This window comes from Saccostrea echinata, unplaced genomic scaffold (genome assembly GCF_033153115.1).
Source record: "Saccostrea echinata isolate AGI-Se365-2 ecotype Australia unplaced genomic scaffold, CSIRO_AGI_Sech_v1 ptg000020l, whole genome shotgun sequence".
NCBI classification, from domain to species: domain Eukaryota; kingdom Metazoa; phylum Mollusca; class Bivalvia; order Ostreida; family Ostreidae; genus Saccostrea; species Saccostrea echinata.
In genome coordinates this window covers 3629416-3649848 of record NW_026889769.1, presented here as the reverse complement: position 1 = coordinate 3649848, position 20433 = coordinate 3629416, and the positions used below count along the sequence as shown (strand labels likewise).

The following is a 20433-nucleotide window of genomic DNA, read 5'->3' as shown; positions in this document are numbered from 1 at the left end:
TTTATTTGCATTGTATTATTTTAGGGGGAAACGTTAAACGTTTTTAATCGTGAATAAACAAGAATGCTCACGGATAATATTTAGGGCTGGGACAACTTACAACTTTTTCTATATCGATACGTATCACGATGTTTGAGCCATGATACGATATGTATAACGATATGTTGAATTGGTTATATATATTTTTTTTATTGAAATGAACAAAACATTTCTTCACAAATAAGAATGATTTATTCAAAGAAGTTGCTTATCTGTTGGAAAACAAAATTATTTTACATAATTGATGTTAATTATTATGTATTTCATATCTATATTTAGCATAATTATTTTACATATTAAACCAAAAAATGTTTACTTAAGTAAACAAAGAAAAACGTAAGTCAGAATTTTTTTGCGATATTTCTTCGTACGTATCGATATGCGTATCATCGTCACATAGAATCGATATTATCGACATCTCGATATATCGCCCCAGCCCTAATAATATTGAAAAACCTGTTGTGCCTCTCCCCTATACTCAAAACTTAGATCGCTCACACCTGTCTTATGAATGTCTATACGTCATGTATATCCTATAGAGGTATTTTGTTGAAACTATCTGAGTGTAGTTTAATCAAGAAATTACCGCTTATGACCTGGATGTATGTACTAATCCTATGGGAGCATTCCAGTCATTGTCCGCCTGTTTTAATTTTCAATCAAGTTTAGAGCCTGTAGCACTCGGAACACGAACACAATTATCAAATGTCGCATACATTTAGAACAAGATTGGTTCGTTTAGAAATGCATAACAAATAAAAAGTTGGATATATCTTTATGAAGCTTCTTCAACTAGAGATTTGCCGGAAAAAGATACTTACAAAGGGACTGACTATAGTATAGCATAAGACTTGCATCGCTTGACACGATTATGTGTAATTTCTGGGAACCTACATGTAGTTTCTTTTAGATATACCATAGTATAAATCACAGGCACATATCTGTATATATATACAAAATTGTTTGAAAAGATACAGCATTTAATATTTAAAGACATCTTGGGTGTACAGAGAAAAGCTTCAAATTTAGCCATCAAATATGAGATAGGAACACTTCCTATTTGTTGCAAAGCTTTCATTTCTATGTTTAAATATTACAAGAGACTAAAAAACCATAATAATAAAAATGGAATTAGAAATCAAATTCTTATTGCTGCTTTCTTAGAAGATGACAATCTATATAATAATGATGTAAAGGATAATTGGCAGAGTCAGATTGATAAATTAAAAAAGAAACTTAAACTTCCATCATTAGATATTACTGATAACACATTTAGCAGCTACTTGAAGAATTTCTACATAAAAAATGTTAATTTGCAACTTCAGAACATTGAATTCACCAAATGTGGTAAATTATTATTTTACAGTCAAATTTGAAAGAACTTTGAATTACAAGACTACTTGAAATTTCCAATTAATAAATCTGTACGTTCTAAATGAACAAAACTGAGAATTTCTGCACACCCTTTAGAAATTGAAATAGGCAGATATTCAAAGCCTTGTATCCCAAAAGAATCTCGTTTTTGTCACTATTGTAAAACTGTTGTAGAAAATGAAATACATTTCGTATATGACTGTCCTATATATAAAGATTTGCGAAAAAAGTATTACTCTTTGAACATCTATAATTTAAATGATAACATGTTGAAGGAAAATCATTGTAAAGTACTTTGTAACCCTGACAATGCAATTCATTCTAGAAGGCTATGCGAAATTTTACATGAATGTTTTGAATTGCGTTCTAAAAATAGAGCGCAATAATATATATTTAATGCATTAATCAGTTCATCTCTGTCCATATTATACTGTTTATACTATTTACATAATGATTATGTATAACTTCAAGTTGTAAACGCAGTTGACTTCACTGATTTGTACACTTGCATGTATGTATTTACTTTAGTATGTGTCTTAGTAATCTGAAAACACACTGTATTTTTTCATTTTGTATGTTACATGGTTGTATGCCAACATGTTTGGTGAATCAATAAATAAATTGAAATTGAAATTGAATATTATAATGAATGTAGTGAGGGTAAAAAATAAAATAAAATAACATAAACAAATGTCTGTGATACATGTATCATAATTAGGCTTAATGAATCATATTAAAAGTTAGTCACAACACATTATAATTATATTTTCTACAATATATATTACACATGGCCGTAGGAACCGGGGGGGGGGTTTACTATAGAAAATATTGCTACTACTAGCCTGTGCCCCCTCAATAAAAACGTCTGATGACCTCTTTTTTTTATTGCTTGTCAAGGAATTTTCGGTAGTTGATAGTGCCCCCCAACTGAAAATGTATGGCTGTGCCCCCCCCCCCCCCCCAACTGAAATTGCTTCCTACGGGCCTGATTACAGTCAGTATACCTTCATCGAAGTCACGAAATTAAGAACATTTACGCGAGAATACAGATTCAATTAACTTATCATAATTTACATAATTTTCTGTATCCTGCTTGTGATGCTTGAATACAAAAATATCGTTATTTTTGAGAAATTTAATTTCGCGTGAATCCAATACTCTGGCAAGAACGTGTAAGTAACATCGCGAATTATACGCGACTCGTACATGTAAAATGATTTCAAAAATAATTTAGGAGAATCTGACAGATTTTTTCACAAAAGGGGGTACGTGTGTATATTGCTTTGCATGAAAAATCAAGCGCAATCAATATCTTCATACTTCCATAAGGCATTTCATGGGTACTACTGCTACGATAGGCAAATAAGTTTTCTAGGTTTAAAAAAAACTGTTTTGATCATAAGATAGTAAGTTGTATTTACTAACTAGTGTTGTCTGTTGTACTTTATTCATGTTGGTCATTTACATTCTCAAAGCACGTGAGCAATAAAGTTCATGATGCATTTGATTGATGTCATTGTCGTTGAATTCTAAGAATTTTCATGCAAGTTCAATGCATTAAACTGAAGTTATTTTTTGAGTAAAAATAGAAATTTAAAACTGTAAACAATGCAGCTGTGTCAAGGCCCCTTTAACAGTGTTGGTTCGGTATTTTTCCTGACGCTTTTGTGTATATTGAAAGTAAAGATCCTGCGTTTCTTTTGATTAAATACTAGGCCTATTACTCAGAGGGAAAAAACTATATACATGTGTATTTCATTCGCTATGTTAAAAGAGAAACTTAAATTAACTCTTCAAGTCAAAACTAGAATACATGTAGTTGCTTTGGACCAAAAAAAAGTCACTTTAAAGAAAGATTGTGTAAATTGAACCCATTTTTAGACACTGAACCGAAATATTTTTTTATATGTACAGTATAATGTTCAGACTTACTGAATGCCAACATTTACAGATCTATGACGGTCGTAGAAAATTGACCAATAACGGAGCCGGTTCCTTCCTAAAGTCCATATCTAGCCTACGGGTTGTTTTCATAAACTTGAGAATGTGAATGGACAAAATTTAATGCCATTTTCTGCAATTGAGTGAGAGCCTGATAAACAAAAAATTGAATATACAATGCTTGAGGAAGCTTAAACCAGAGGACATCTCTGCTCAAATATATTGATTTCACTCATTTACAGTTGTATGCATTGATAGTATTGTTGAAAAAAAAAGAAAGAAAAGAAAAGCCTCGTTTCTGTATACTAATATTCATATCTCAAAAATTGGCCTTCTGGATTATTATGGCTTCATCGTTACCTCATGAGCCATGATTTAAACTTTGAGTTTACACAATGTGGAGATACTGTTGTCAGGCCTTGGGGCGTACCCCCTCCCTATAATCTTGCATATACATATTTTAAAATAGAAGGCTACTCTAATGGTTGTGCCCCTCAACAAATCCCCCCCTTTTCTTGCTGGTATGGCTGTGCCCACAAACTGAAATTGTTTGGTTAACCCCCCTCCCCCCAAACAGAAATTGTTTGGAAAAGATTCATTAATCTGTGAACATTACAACTCTGACAGAAGGGGGTTTATATGCTAGAAAAATTTTCTTATGTTTCCAACTTTCATATGAATTTAGTTTAAAAAAAATAAAAAAATAATTAAATGAAAAATAGGTAAAAGTATAACAAATTGCAGACTTTAAAGCTTTATTGACCCGGTGCGAATTACATCGGGAATGAATTTCAAATTCCCATTTACGTAAGTTCGGATCTCCTCTGAATTTTACCGATTAAGTCATAAAGCATTAGATTAGGCTGTGGATCAACATGAAAGTGAAATTCTTCAAATAGTTATCAGTAATTTAGTCGTCACATGAATTATTGATTGATCTATATCGACTATGTAAGAAATTTGAACTAGGATTTGTATCATTCAAACTTATTTACCTGGAGATTTATCTACAGTCGTGATGAAAACAAGAGATTGACAGGTGAGGCGATTTTTTGTACTGCATTCTCCATTTTGTTTACTTCTTTATCCAGTGGTTGAAACTTAAATGTCTTCGAATGAAGTAGCTGCTTCCAGGTAATGGATATTGTTGTATTTAATTAGTTATTATTTTATTTTCTTTTTTACTTATATTAGCCAAAATGTAGGTGTAGGTTTAGCAACTCATTGGATCAACTGTGAATCTCTCACGCAATGTTCAACATCTTTGTTCTGCTTTTGCAGGAATGGCCTCGTACAAGGGACACCCGGGGTATGGGAAGCCTGTCCCGGCACCCAGACAGGCCTCCTCACCAATGTCTCCACAGATGTATGCTGAGACTCATCGACCTTTACCCTCACAAATAATGGCAGCAGCAGCAGCAGGAATGTCTGTGTCGGGAAAGTCAGGCTCAATGTCAGACGCCAAAGCCAAGACTGTCCTCAAAGAGGCTGTCGATGCTGTTGTCAACAGTTTTGCCAAACATTCACATGGATATGGCCGAGGTATTACAATGCATTTTAAAATAGAGACATCTTTTTGTAGTCACAATGGTGTTACAGGATGGTATTTTACAGTCAGTGTAACTTTGGAGTCATGCAAACACCTGTTATTATAGCAAGATTTATAGGGATCATACTTCAAAACAGTTCCATAACTACAGGCAAGTAAACATACTGAGATGAATAGGTAATATTTTCATAATCTTAAATGTCTATTAAGGGAGGTTATTAATAAATTATCCTTGCTTAATTCTGAATATTTTAATAATACATGTAGGTATTGTTTTTATAAACTGAAATCAAAAGATCATTATGTTGAATATGTTCATTTTTTGGGAAAGAGTTTTCAGAAAACACTACCTTTCCCCTTCCTCCCTACATATGTCCCTTCAATCTAATTTGAGGAGGAGGAACTTACCAGAAATGAGGTTAATTAAAGACATCACATTAATTGTCCCTTAGTCTTATCTTTCTTAGAAATAAAAGGAAGGTTAATGTTTTGTTTTTTTAAATCAAAGACCATCACTGACGCAATATAATGGCGTCCTGTTAAGTAGATTGCATAAACATAAAATAGATTAATTTTTATGAGACCAGCAGTGATGTACAGGGGTATACCTTTTAAAAACTAAATAGTAAATAGGGCCTACATTGTGTAGTATAAAATTTTTATGTTCTGGTATATATGTGGAAATCTTTTAGCAAGTATAAAGATACATATAACTTCATTTTGTCATGTTGATGAAAAAAGAAATTGCATCATTTTGCTTTTTTCATGTGATTATTAAAACTGTGTGAAGAAATGTTCTTGCAAACAGTTTTAAAAATTAACTAATTATATTGATAATTATACAGTGACTGTGAATTTCGTACTCTTGCAGAGATTAAGCCAAAATCTGTAATGAGCCTTTTAGTAACAGAACTGTTTCACCATGTTCACCACGTCAAATAAATTTATTTTGATGCATTATACACTGTTAAGTCTTTCCAAAAAAAAAATCCAAAGAAGGTTGATTTTGCTTCTACATATATATATATATATATATATATATATATATATATATATATATATATATATATATATATATATATATATATATATATATATATATACACCTACATATATATATGTATATCTATATACACCTTTGCACATAGTTACACTGAACTGTTACACATTTTAGCATGACATATTATGGTTTTAAGGTTGCAGCTGGCTCCCACCTATATCAAAATTTCATTACTTATTATCATATATGGGAAATTGTCAATTTGTGAGCAATGTTGAGCCAGGTAGACCCCTGATTCATATCAGGTGGAGAGAGAATCCATCTGTTCCTACAGGTAAAAAGGTTTACTTCAGGTAGTAAAAGCGCAATTCAAGGCAGCTCTTATCTCACGTAACTGTACGGTTCAAACTGACTGCCTTCATTATATATACATGTATTAAGGTACCTTTTGTGTCTGGTATAAAAATTACTTCATTTGATTAAAGGTCTTCCATAGTACTCTACAGAACATGTGCTTATCAACTTGTCCTTTCAATTTGAAGCTTTTTCATTTAATCAAAAAGAATAAATGTAATAAAGTCCTTTTTTATTTCTTGCACATACTGTACAGTTGTTTCTAGAATTTATTTTGACTCAAATTCAAACCATTTTTTAATCACCTTGGTACTGGTGTAACCTATCAATTTATTGTTTGTTATCATGGTTATATTGTATAGTGTTGATTCTCCTGAGCTACTGGTATCAATTACACTTAGAAAAATAGTCAAATTTAACTGAGATTTACAAAAGCTGATTTAAAATTAAAATGTGTGTGTGTGAAGATTAATTGAAGATCAGGGGTTATAAGTTAAATTGCTGCAAGAAGAAATGCAGATTAAATGTGACTTAAATTCATGAAGTTTATACCACTTGTTCCTGCATAAATTCTCCATGATCTGCAAGCTTTTCAAGGTGTCATGCAATGAAAATTGGTTTCTTTTTATTTTATTAAGATCTTTGAAGTATGTCTCATGATACATGTTTTTGAGTCTGAAATAACAATATGTATACCCACTGTTTCAATTTTTAACAATTATTTCCCAAACTCTCATGGTTTATTGTCACTTTTAGGTTATAAACGGGCCCATTTACTGCTGATTTATCACAAAAGAAGTGTTCAGAAGTGGGCATGTAAATACTTTGATAAGCCATTAATGTATTTGACTTAATTTGTTTCCCTTTGACATAAAAAGGTTAGAAACTTTTTTGGCTTAGTTCCCACTGCCTGAAACAACAAAGGTATGTAAATGATCAATGTTATCTTCTGAATGCTAAATTTTTTCCAACTCTGAATAAATAGATCAATTTTATTCATTGTCAAGTGAAGTAAAAATATTCATAACTTAGTTGATTATGTAAAAATTTTCACAAGTGGTTCTCTAAAACTAGAGGGGGCATGAAATGGCAATTTAACAAAAGCAGAAAAGATAAAAATGGTGAATTAAAGGCCAATCTGGATTAGAAAACAGGGATTAAAGGACATGAAAAGTGAAAGAAATGACCAGTTGATTTTGTTTACCACCCTGTCACAATGGGGGACAAAAGCAGGCAGTAAGAACTTCAGATTTCTGATAATTCAGTGGATTATAAGCCATGCTTTATTGACATACATTTGTTATAGATTTACAGACTGTTTACTGAAGTCCAGGTTTACTGGGATTTAATTGGAAATTTATTTCTTTAGACATAATAAACAGATATTGATACAGAAACTTAAATATTGTAAAGATTAGAGTTTCTTGGATGTTATGAGATGTCTGAAAGATACATGTATGTGATTAATACTTAATAGTACAAGTTCTGGTTAAGCTACAGGCTTTGTTTCACACTAAATTTGTGTATGTTTTCATGATTATATTGTTTGTAAGGTTCTGTCACAATTCTAATCTGTTGCTGAACATCCAACTGACATCCATGACAAATCTCATGCAGATATATATTCTATCTTGACTTGTACAATCTTTTTGATGGAACACAGGTAGATAGGAGGAACAATTTTAAAATAAATCACAGGTTTTAAATTCATCAATCACTGCAGAAAGGCTATCATGGAAAATATTCCTGTTTAATCATATACACATATATGCAGCTTAACAGTCTTCATCTTATTGTTCTGAGTGTGTTTGACACACACTTGTTAATTATGTTGTTAATTATTATTATAAGAATAAAAACAGTTGTCAGCACCACAGCATGTTTCATTTACCGGTAGTTGACCTGCACTGACTTTAAAAATCAATGTCTGTTATGGTGTGATACTTTTTTTTAAAAATTTTTTATCAGATAAATGGTTTTCTAATTATTGCTAGATCAATATCTGTGCAAATACAAGTATAATATGTAGGTGTCCCTGATACTGTAAATCAACCAGTGACGAATATGTCCCCAGTAAATACCCCGAAGGAATGATTAACACCACAACATTTCTCCAAACCTTACCCAATATTTAATTTCATAAATGAATAGCCTGAGTTATTCAGTCATTAAAGCTATCCTCAGGGAAAAATGCCATCCTCTGCATGTCCATTCAGTACGAAGTTATCGCAGTATCAAAGATTTTCACCTGCCTTTACATACCTGGATATCCTTCGCTGCATCTTTTCAAGGTGATTTCTAAAGACATTGAGGAATGCAGGAATCTCCTCATTGTGATATAAGTTTCTATTGCAAATTTTTAAAAAGCAATTATGAGTGAGATTGTATTGCATGACTAGATTTTGGTATCTCCGACCAGACGATATGTATTATTAACTCATAAAAAGCAACAGAGGATCAAAGAGGAATGTTAATTTCACTACATGTTCATCAATAAAAATATGGAATTGCTATTAGAAAATTAATCATGGTTATACTGACAGGCTATCAATGAAATTATTGTTCTATATTATTTTTTTCATTGACAAATCTTAGTGATGAGTCCTGACAGTCTGTTAAAGTTACATGTACAATAAACTTGTAACAAAGTCATTTTGACAACATCCTTCTACTAGAAAAGGCTGATTCAGTTTGCATGCAACACATACTTCTTATAACATTTATACACAGAACAACATGCCTTGTAAAAACCCCATTAATAATATGTTTCAAAAAAAAAACAAAAACAAAAAGCAAAAAAAAAAAAAAAAAAAGACAAAAAAAAAAGCAAAAACAAAAAGGAAAAAAAAAAAAGAAAACAAAAAAAAACTCCAACTTCTTTATTTTGTATGTACTGGAATTTTTAGTATCACAAAATACATGTAGGGTCAGATTAATTATAGGTAATGCTTTCATATAGAAAATTGAATAATAAAATGTTGTGATTCTTCAGTGAATGTAGTGGAGGCCCTGCAGGAATTCTGGCAGATGAAGCTTGAGAGGGGAGCAGACCTGAAAAATGGGGCCCTGGTGGTATACGAGTCCCAGCCCTCCAACTCTCCTCCCTATGTCTGTTTTGTCTCCCTCCCAGGGGGGAGCTGTTTTGGTAGTTTTCAGGTTAGTTTTGAACTCTCATTATGCTCATATTTTGTTCAGACTGATTATAAACTTGTACATTTTTAACATCAAGATACTTTTAAAGTTAGCATTTAACAGAAGTATATTAATTAGGCTTCAAAATTAAAAACAAAAATTTTTTTGGCAACAATTTTCATTTTATGCTTCTTGAAATGATTCATCCTGTGTTACAAAGATTCAAAACATATCAAAAGTGGTTTTTTTACCATTCATTTGAAAAAAAAAATGCATTTTTATCCAATTCATGGATAAATTTCATTTTATTAATAAGCTCTACTGTTAAGAGACCAGAGGAGGTTATGTGATAGTAAAGTGTCTGTCTGTCTGTAAACAATTTTTCAAAATGCTACTCTGTATTACTCCTCCTACTATTTTCTTCAAATTTTAATATAATGAGTACACAAGTAGAGTACAATAAGATACAATCATGATTATGTTTATTGATTTTTGATTTTGATGAATGATTTGCCATGGTTACTTAAAAATAGAGGTTTCTTTGAAATTTTTTCAAAATGCTACTTTTCCTATGTGAAGGGGTTTATAAAAAAGCATAAACTGTTCCAACCTAGGCTATAGCAGTATAGTAGCTATTAAATTTATTCCGTATAATTTAATTTTTCATCATTAAGTATATAGAAAATAAACAATTTTGCCTTCAGAATTGCCTTCAAATTGTATGTTTTAAATGTAGCATCAAGCGGATTGATACATTTTTGACGTAAGTCATTGTCATAAGTCAGGTAATATGATATATACTAATTTTTTATCCAATCAAATGACATGTTACAAAAAAATTAAGTTATAACTGGATAAACAAATAAACTACACAAAAGTACATAACTCTTTATATTGGTTTTTGATTTCAATGAATGGTGTTGCCATGAGTATTAAAAATGGAAATGTCTGTGAAATTTCTTCAAATGTACTCCTCCTGCAGTTTTGGTCTCATTTCATTAAAACATTCTATATATTAAGTAGACTACAGCAAGATTCATAATGAATCCAGGTCATTTCCCTCCAGTGTCTGTTCCGCCTAGGTCATTTCCAGCCAGGTCATTTCTCTCCTAGGTCATTTCCCTCTCTTACCCGGGTCATTTCACTCCACAACCTTGGTCATTTCACTCCCAACATAAAAGTTATCGGTTTATCTATGGAAATGATTTTTAAAAGTAATTTAATTATTTATTTCCAATTTTAGATTCTATTTGTATCATTAAACTATTAGTATTCTCATACTAGCCCAAGTTATACTGTCTAATACAATTATTATTTGAATAAGTATTAAAATCTGTAAACATTTGTGGGTTAATTGATTCTTATTTATTTATTTATTTATTCTTGTTAAATGATTGATCTAATAAAATGTGAACGCAGAAATACAAGTCTTTTTAAAAGTAACTAGATGAAATCCCGCGCAAGCCCAGGGAATTATGAATTGAATTTCATAACCGCTGACTGATCATTTCAAATAATATATATCAAGTTTCTTCTGACAATTAATTACAGGCGTATAGCAGGAAGAAATACTTTGTACAAAATCCCACAGTTAGTTTAGGAACTTACTTAAAAACTATCAATTTCATTGACGTTTTCTTTATACGTGCAACTTTATTTTGATACCTGTTCTACTATGTTATTACTGTCATACTTTGGGAACTCTGTTTTCATTTCCATAAGAGGTTAAAGAATCGGATATGCACATATTTGGGGGGGGGGGGGGGGGGGTAAAAAAGCCCCCCCCCTCCCCCCAGTATTTAATATTTCAAGAGATTGTGTGTAGAAAAAACACTGAAATGTATTGATTAAAGCATACTTTTTAAAATCTTTAGTAAAAATGTTAAAACCTAGAATATAGCACTTTTTCTTCTTTATGTTAACAATAATTTATTCATCAATTGACTTTTCTTTTTAGCAAGTTTATTACTATATTTAAATTGTACTTCATATCAGTTGCCATTATATGCTCTTAATGGCGAATATGCAGTAGTACTACTATCAAGACTCTCAAGACTCCGATCAGATATTCATGAAAAGGATTTGCACATTTTAATTTGTAATCAGTAATCAAAACTTATTCACTCTATATTAGTTAAAACGAATTTTTGATCGAATAATTCATTAATGACATTTTATCAAATATTTAAACGATTGTTTGTTGTTAGTTTCATGAAAATGAATTAATGTGAACTCTGTTGCAGGCGTTTCAGAGTTTATCTGCAAAATTTATTATGTAGTTTATAAGTATAGATTTTATAGAATTTAAATTCTATTTATGTTTTATTTATTTATTTATTTATTTTTGAAGACTTAACAATATCGATTATAAAAAAAAAACAGAACAGTACCCGATACATAATCTTTGTTCTCTTTGCTTTATCTACTTTTTATTGCTTTTATCAAGAATATGTAATGTAAAAATGCTAAGTTTTAAGCTGTTGTCTATCAGATTTATGACACATTATATGAAGGCAATAAATTATACATGTATACATGCTGTGAGCATATGTTTATGTGTGAATTTTCAATTGCTTTAATTCATTATCAAGATCGAGAATCCATTGTTATTGATTATCCATTTTGGAGAGGAACATTAAGCAGTTATATTTTAAATAGTAAAAGACATAAAATAGCAAAATTTAAGGAAACTTGCTAGTTTTGAATTTTAAACATTTCCTGATCAAAATGAAACTGATCCCGACTGGAGTTAAATTAATATGTAAAAATGTTTATTTATTTCACAAATATACTAGATTGCTTTGTTTTGATATCGTTTGAAAATTGACTGAACTTAAAAAGTGAATTATTATTCTGCGGTAACTGCATCAATAATTATATAGGTCGTTGCTTGTGATTTTACCAGAATTGGTGCAAATTTGAAAATAAAGGACTTTTCAAAGATATACACATGAAGTATGTTAATATACGAAGCTTTTGATTCATAATCAATGATTTTTTTTATTCAAAAATAAAGCATCAAATAGTTCTTGTAGTTTTTTTTCCCCCGTCTGTCTCACCTACTTTAAAAGGCGTTTATGTTATGGATACATCTTCAGTATTGTAACTATTGCGTTTCAGTTTTTTTCTTTTTATGTGTCTTCATTTCCTAGTTTAAAAAGGTTTTACAAAGTGATAATTAAACAAAAAATAAGTATTTGTATTTCGAATTCCATTTTGTTATTACATTAAACCCTTTTCTAACAACAATAATTAAATTATTTACATTTGCGGCAGATCTTTTTTTTTAAAGCTTGTCGAAATAAACCGATTAAAGTAAAATTTCTTAAATATATATAATTAATTGATATTGCCTATTTGATTTATTTCTGAAAATGTCTTGTAAATCTAAGTGCTAATCTACAAACACACAATTTTATTATATACGGATAAATGATTATTTTGATAAAATTTATTTACTCTTGATTAAAATTTTCCATTCAAAATATGGTTTTCATGGACGAGAAAGCCCTCTAAAAGGCAAAAGTCTGGCAAATATTCAGTTTTCATCAGTGTTATGAATTTTATTAGAAAAGACATGAATCCAAGAACACAGATGGATAGGGAGTGAAATGACCCAGGTAGGAAAGTGAAATGATCTGCCGTGAAATGGTATAGGAGAGAAATAACCTAGGAGAGAAAGGGTTTTAGAGAGAAATGATCTGACACCTTCATAATTCATTTTATCAGTTTTTGATTTCAATGAATGATGTTGCCATGGTTACTAATAATAGAAATTTGGAAGAATTTTCAAAGAATCAAAATGCTACTCCTCCTACAGTTCTGGTCTAATTTCACTAAAACTTAGTACACTTGTAGGCTTCACTAAGGTACATAATCCTGTATATCAGTTTTTGATTTAAAAAAAAATGGTTTGCCATGGTTACGAAAAATAGAATTTTCTGTGAAATTCTTTCAAAAGGCTACTCCTAGTACAGTTTTCATTTAAACTTGACACAGAAAGAGACTTAACCAAGGATCATTATTTATTGCTGTTGCCATAGTTTCAAGATCAAGTTTTAACCATTATCAAATAAAAACAGTAGAGCTACAGTCTCATCAGAGACTTCCAGTTGCTATGATTGATGGTTGAAAGATAATTTCAGTTTTTGACCATTTTTCAAAATGAAGAAAAATATCAGGATTTGTTTTATCTCTCCTGTATATATGATTATTTACTATGATATATACTAAGCCAAAAACAGCATGGATAGACACACTTTATTTGGTATATTGAAAGACCATTTTGTTATTTGTGTAAGTAAAATAATTTCTGAACCTGATTTTATTATTTTTTTTAATATACACTTCAGGTGCTATAAATGTATGAAGCTTAGTTGTGTAAAGAATAAAGTTTTTCACTAAACTTGATATGCGTATCTATTACAACATGCTAGCCTCAAACTGAAGCTGGAATACAGTTTATTTATTACCTTTGTACAGCGTACTCAGTACAGAACATGTACCCATCATACTGTATTTAACAAGGACCATTTATTAACAATGTTATAAAGTTTAAATTCCTATTCAACTGGCCATCAGAAAAATAAATTAATTCAAAGGATTTCATTTTAAATGTCCCTGTATTCTATTTTTAGCACTGTCCTACAAAAGCAGAGGCCAGGCGTAGTGCAGCAAAAATTGCCTTGATGAATTCCGTGTTCAATGAGCATCCATCTCGGAAGATCTCGGACGAGTTTATTGAGAGAGCAGTCCGAGATGCAGCAGGGTCTTTCCAGGTAAAACGAATACTAAAAGAAAATGCATTGAAAGGAATAATAGGTGGTAAATGATGATGCATCACTTTATTTCCAAATAAATATATTTAATACACATTGTGACAACTTTGATGAAGACATTGATGTTGACAATAATTCTGTTGAGTTGTCAGAAAATGTGTATCCATGTAACATGTAAAAACAGTTCTTTAATCTATGGGTCTCTTGATTTTGTGAAGTTTATGATAATGATTTACATATCCAGCCCTATCTGAATGAGAAAAATGTACTTTTTCTAAACCTGCATGCAGGTTTACAAGAATTACATGTAAACCAATACAATTATTGGTAAATTTGTGTATAATCTTTTCTTATTCAATTATCAAATAAAAATACTTAAACAATCATTTTTGAATATGTTTTTGGATTGAAGTAATCAAATTATTGACATCTAAAATTTTAAAATGGTAATTGTTTCAATGTTTCTAAATTTCATGGGCTCTGGCCTAATTCCAAATGTTGGTACAAGACCCTCGTAAACTGTAAAAATTCTGTTCACTTCTAACATAAGATTGAAATTAGATTTGGACATAAAATAACATTGCTGCGAAAAAAAAAAAACAAGATGTGTTTGTGAAACACTGATGCTCCCGTATGGCAGCTTATGGCGAAGGTTAAAGTTTCTTCAAATGCAAGTCAAAATCCAGGCCAAAAGATAAAAAATGTTGATACCCAAAGAAAGGTCTTGTCTCGAGGAATACACCTGTGAAATTTGAAAGACCTAGATACAACTGTTCAAAAGTTATGGTGAAGGTTAAAGTTTTTTAAATAAAAGTCAAACGTCAAGGTCAAGGTCAAAGTGGTTGGTATCCAAAGGAAGATCTTGTCACAAGGATTACATATGTGAAGTATGAAAACCCTAGCACCAACCATTCAAAAGTTATGGCCAAGGTTAAAGTTTTTCAAAAGTAGGTCAAACTCCTAGGTCAAGGTCAAAGTGGTTGGTATCCAAAGGAAGGTCTTGTCACAAGGATTACATTTGTGAAGTATGAAAACCCTAGCACCAACCATTCAAAAGTTATGGCCAAGGTTAAAGTTTTTCAAAAGTAGGTCAAACTCCTAGGTCAAGGTCAAAGGGTCAAAGTGGTTGGTATCCAAGGAAGGTCTTGTCGCAAGGATTACATATGTGAAGTATGAAAGCCCTAGCTCCAACCATTCAAAAGTTATGGCCAAGGTTAAAGTTTTTCAAAAGTAGGTCAAACTCCTAGGTCAAGGTCAAAGGGTCAAAGTGGTTGATATCCAGAGGAAGGTCTTGTCACAAGGAATACACGTGAAGTTTGAAACCCTAAGCACTAACTGTTCAAAAGTTATGGCCAAGGTTAAAGTTTTACAAAAGTAGGTCAAACTCCAAGGTCAAGGTCAAAAGGTCAAATATTATGGTACCCAAAGAAAGGTCTTGTCACAAGGAATACACATGTGAAATATGAAAATCATAGCTCCAACCAATTAAAAGTTCTGGGCAAGGTTAAAGTTGACAACAGACAGACAGACAAACGGACTAACAGACAAATGGACAAACAGATAAACAGACAAACAGACAGACAGGACAAAAACAATATACCCCCGGGATCTTTCGATCCGGGGGCATAAAAAAAAGATAATAATAAAGAAAGACAAAAGAAAAAGTACTAACTTAATACATATGTAGTTTGGGAAAAAAAAACATAAACAAAACAAAAAATCCAGCACAAAGTGTGATTTCATTAACATTCTTGGGCAATAAAGTTTCTGATTTTGTCAAAAAAAAAAAGACACTTGTGTTTGGGGATATAAATTGGCAATGAACAGAGAGTCATTGATGATGACATCTAGGATCAACACCTGTGTATGATTACTTCATTTTCTATAGGTCATTACTTCAAGTCCACAAATGTATGATGTGATTTTTTTTTTTTTGCTTTCTTTAATGCAATGTCTTTACTTCATCAAACATCATTAATTCAAAATGAATACTGTATTTCATTATCCCTAGTATATGTAATTTAAAAAAAAAGATGGAAAATGATTCATTGTCCTGAAAATTAGCCGATTTAGTAATAAAGATAGCTTCTTTCAAATTCTGATTCTCCTGAAAATTAGCCGATTTAGTAATAAAGATAGCTTCTTTCAAATTCTGATCCAGAGAATTAAGATCTTTTTATGCCCCCGGATCGAAAGATCCCGGGGGTATATTGTTTTTGTCCTGTCTGTCTGTTTGTCTGTTTATCTGTTTGTCTGTCTGTCTGTTGTCAACTTTAACCTTGCCCATAACTTTTGATTGGTTGGAGCTATGACTTTCATATTTCACATGTGTATTCCTTGTGACAAGACCTTTCTTTGGGTACCATCATATTTGACCTTTTGACCTTGACCTTGGAGTTTGACCCACTTTTGCAAAATTTTATGAGACTTTAACCTTGGCCATAACTTCTGAACAGTTGGTGCTTGGGGTTTCAAACTTCACATGTGTATTTTTTGTGACAAGACCTTCCTTTGGATACCAACCACTTTGACCCTTTGACCTTGACATAGGAGTTTGACCTACTTTCGAAAAGCTTTAACCTTGGCCATAACTTTTGAATGGTTGGTGCTAGGGCTTTCATACTTTACATATGTAATCCTTGTGACAAGACCTTCCTTTGGATACCAACAACTTTGACCTTGACCTTGATGTTTTACTTACTTTTAAAAAACTTTAACCTTCGCCATAACTTTTGAATGGTTGGAGCTAGGGCTTTCAAATTTAACATTTTTTATCTTTTGGCCTGGATTTTGACTTCCATTTGAGAAACTTTAACCTTCGCCATAAGCTGCCATACAGGGGCATCAGTGTTTCACAAACACATCTTGTTTTTAGCTCAACTTGTCAGAGACCAGGAGAGCTTATGCGATAGTAAGGTGTCCGTCGTCCGTCCATCTGTCTGTCTGTCCGTCTGTCTGTAAACAATTTTTCAAAATTCTACTCCTCCTACAGTTTTGGTCTGATTTGAATATAACTTGGCACACAAGTAGACTACACTAAGTTACATAATTTAGTGCATCGGTTTTTGATTTCGATGAACGGTGTTGCAATGGTTACTAAAAATATAAATTTCTGTGAAATTCCTTTAAAACGCTACTCCTCCTACAGTTTTGGTCTGATTTGAATATAACCTGGCACACAAGTAGACTACACTAAGATACATAATTTATTGCATCAGTTTTTGATATTGGTGAATGGTGTTGTCATGGTTACTAAAAATAAAAATTTCTGTGAAATTCCTTTAAAATGCTACTCCTCCAACAGTTTTTTTGTCTGATTTGAATATAACTTGGCACATAAGTAGACTACACTAAGATACATAATTTAGTGCATCGGTTTTTCATTTGGATGAGTGGTGTTTCCATGGTTACTAAAAATAGAAATTTCTGTGAAATTCCTTTAAAATGCTACTCCTCCTACAATTTTGGTCTGATTTCAGTCTAATTTAGCACACAATTAGAATACCTACGATACATAATATGTATTTTGGTTTTTGATTTCAGTGAATGGTGTTGTCATGTTACTAAAAATAGAAATTTCTGTGAAATACTTTCAAAATGCTACTCCTTCTACAGTTTTTGTTTGATTTCAATATAACTTGTCACAGAAGTAGACTACATTAAGATACATAATTCTCTTTATTGTTGCATGTTGCAAAGTTTCAAATCCAAGTGCTACTTTGTTATACGTACAGACCAGTAGAGCTACAGTCTCATCAGAGACTTCTGGTTTCTATTACTCATCAACATACATAGGTAATGTAAAGCTTCACTGATCACTTGATTGCATGGTCTGGCTCACCATGAAAACCACAAAAACTTGGTTTTCACATTTAATATTGAAACTGCAGAATTATTAAAAGTAATTGGCAGGCTGGGAGTCCTTTTTAAACTTGAAACATCAAAACATAAACACATATTAACATACACTAAACACAATGCTTATTTTTCAGGGGAACTTGATGGATGCTGATAATCCAGCTACAGGAATAGGGGCCTTCCGTTTTATGTTGGAAGCCAACAAAGGAAGAACGATGCTAGAATTCCAAGAACTCATGACAGTCTTTCAGCTCCTTCATTGGAATGGCAGTCTCAAAGCCATGCGTGATAGAAACTGTTCTCGACAGGAAGTGTTGGCTCATTATTCACATCGCTCCCTTGACGATGACATGAGGTCACAGATGGCACTTGATTGGATTGCTCGAGAACAGGAAACTGCTGGAATTATAAGACATGAACTTCAAATTGCAGAACGAGAACTTGAGAGTGCCAGACTTGCTGGAAGGGAGTTGAGAGTCTTCAAAGAGAAAAGAGATATCTTAGTGTTGGCTCTCAGTCAGATTGGACCTGCAGAAAGTCTAGCATAGTTACAAATATTTCTTTTTGTTGAAAAGTCAGTATTTTATGTTGTTTTTTGCCTCGTAAGTGGAATTAATGACAACCTACAACATAAAATGTAGGCATCTAGTGATACATGTGTACATTTATTAAACAGAAAAAAAGCGTGGAAAAAATTTCAGAAGAAAATACATTGTACACTTGTTTCAACAATTTCCAACGCTATTGATAAATCAAATTTTGATCTATTTGATATAGACTGTCATGATTTGTAAAATATAATGTTCAATTTGATACATACTTCACTGCTTTATTATCATTTGTCTAAATTTGCAGTTACACACTGTATATTAACCGGATTGTGTATTTTTAGTTCTAATGGTCGAAGACCCACAAAAAAAAAAAATGCAGTAGTAAGGTGTCTTTTGTCTGTCTTAAGAATAGCTGTCTGTCAAAAAGTACAATTTTGGTTTGATTTCAGAAAAAAAAACTTAGTACAACTTGAGAAACACCAGGATACATATTTCTGTAAATCCAAAATTGAAAGGTTTTAAGTCTAGGAGCAACATTTCTCTTCCACTATTATAAGTGCAAACCAGTATAGAGCTGCAGTCTCAGCAAAGACATATGATATAGTATAGAATCTCACTGTCTGTTAATATTTGGGCATCATATCAATGGTCTTTCATCTAATTTCATATGCTTCAATTTAAGCATTGTACAGAAGTTAATGTATAGAAAGTGCATGTACAGTATTTTCACTACCTTCATTTGTAGATTTCAAACTTGATGTTCAAAGTTTCTTAGAAACCATTTTTATTTTATCAAATAGATTTTAATTGTTAAATTTTTAGTGCAATATGTATGTCATTGTAACCAGAAATTGCATTTCTTAGATTGTATATAATAGAGAATGAACTAATGCAAGCTAAAAATACAATAAATTAACTGCATGAAAAATGATTCATGTTGTCTTTGTGTAAAATATCATGTACCGGATTTGACACTTCAGTTCATGCTATGTTTTTTTCTTTTTTTTTTTAATGCTAAATGAAACCTCTCGCTCCAAGGTTTTGCAATGTGTTATACATTGATAACACCTGTATGTATTTTGAGGATTGGATAATGATTTTCATGAAGGCATTTTGATAAGAATCTCAGACTGTAAGATGTGTGATCTGTTATGTAGTGGTATACAGAGAGACTGTCTATTCTCTAGGAGTTGGTCATCATGATAGTGTCAACATTATATATTTGTTCTTTTTCATGTAAACCAGAGGTAATATTCATTGATATTTAAGTTTCTGGTGTATGTTTATGTGTCCTTGAATTGAAATTGTGATCATATGTATATTAAAATGATTATTATTTTTCTGATATTTGTAAAATGCTTAATTCTTAGGCTTTGTTTGCTTTAAAATATCAACCTGAAAAATTGTCTGTATTGTACATGTTCAGTTTGTCTCCATGAAGTATTTTAGTGAAAAGTTAATGTACATAAAGAACTTTCATATCAAAGTGATTGCTACAGGAAAGTTACACATTAAAGCATGGAAATAAATTTTTTTTACACTAGTAAATTGATTCTGACTCTTTTGTATGTAAAACTTAAAAAAAAAATCCCAAATTGAAAAGAAAAAAAAATAAGATTAAGTATATAAAGAATGTAATGATTTTTTTTTTATGGAGATTTTGTAAAATGTATGATAATACTGTACCTGAATTGATTGGTTGTTTTGTTATTCTGCTTTGTGATTATGTTCCAGTTGTGGTTCTTTTTCCTTCTTTGTACAGCTCACATTTTTTCTGCACATATAGTTAATGCATAATATATGAAATATATTTCAATAAAGAGACGAAACTTGTCATACAGTTGGCTAATTCTTTGC

At 31.5% G+C, this 20433-nt stretch overlaps 1 protein-coding gene across 1 annotated transcript; it reads left to right on the top strand.

The window, feature by feature from the left end:
* Nucleotides 1–4197: 4197 nt before the first annotated feature.
* LOC133189946 (protein limb expression 1 homolog) lies at nt 4198–20409 on the top strand. The gene is made up of 5 exons (XM_061325387.1): nt 4198–4393; nt 4636–4896; nt 9250–9413; nt 14027–14167; nt 18160–20409. Exons 2-5 carry the CDS (start codon nt 4638–4640, stop codon nt 18571–18573), a joined length of 978 nt encoding a protein of 325 aa, XP_061181371.1. The 5' UTR covers nt 4198–4393; nt 4636–4637; the 3' UTR covers nt 18574–20409.
* The last annotated feature ends 24 nt before the right edge of the window (nt 20410–20433 follow it).

Bases quoted from the DNA above. Each gene is read 5' to 3' on its own strand.
- LOC133189946 (XM_061325387.1), top strand. From the start codon at position 4,638: ATGGCCTCGTACAAGGGACACCCGGGGTATGGGAAGCCTGTCCCGGCA. The intron at 4,897-9,249 runs GTATTACAATGC...GTGATTCTTCAG, and splicing joins TTCACATGGATATGGCCGAG to TGAATGTAGTGGAGGCCCTG. The intron at 9,414-14,026 runs GTTAGTTTTGAA...TTCTATTTTTAG, and splicing joins GCTGTTTTGGTAGTTTTCAG to CACTGTCCTACAAAAGCAGA.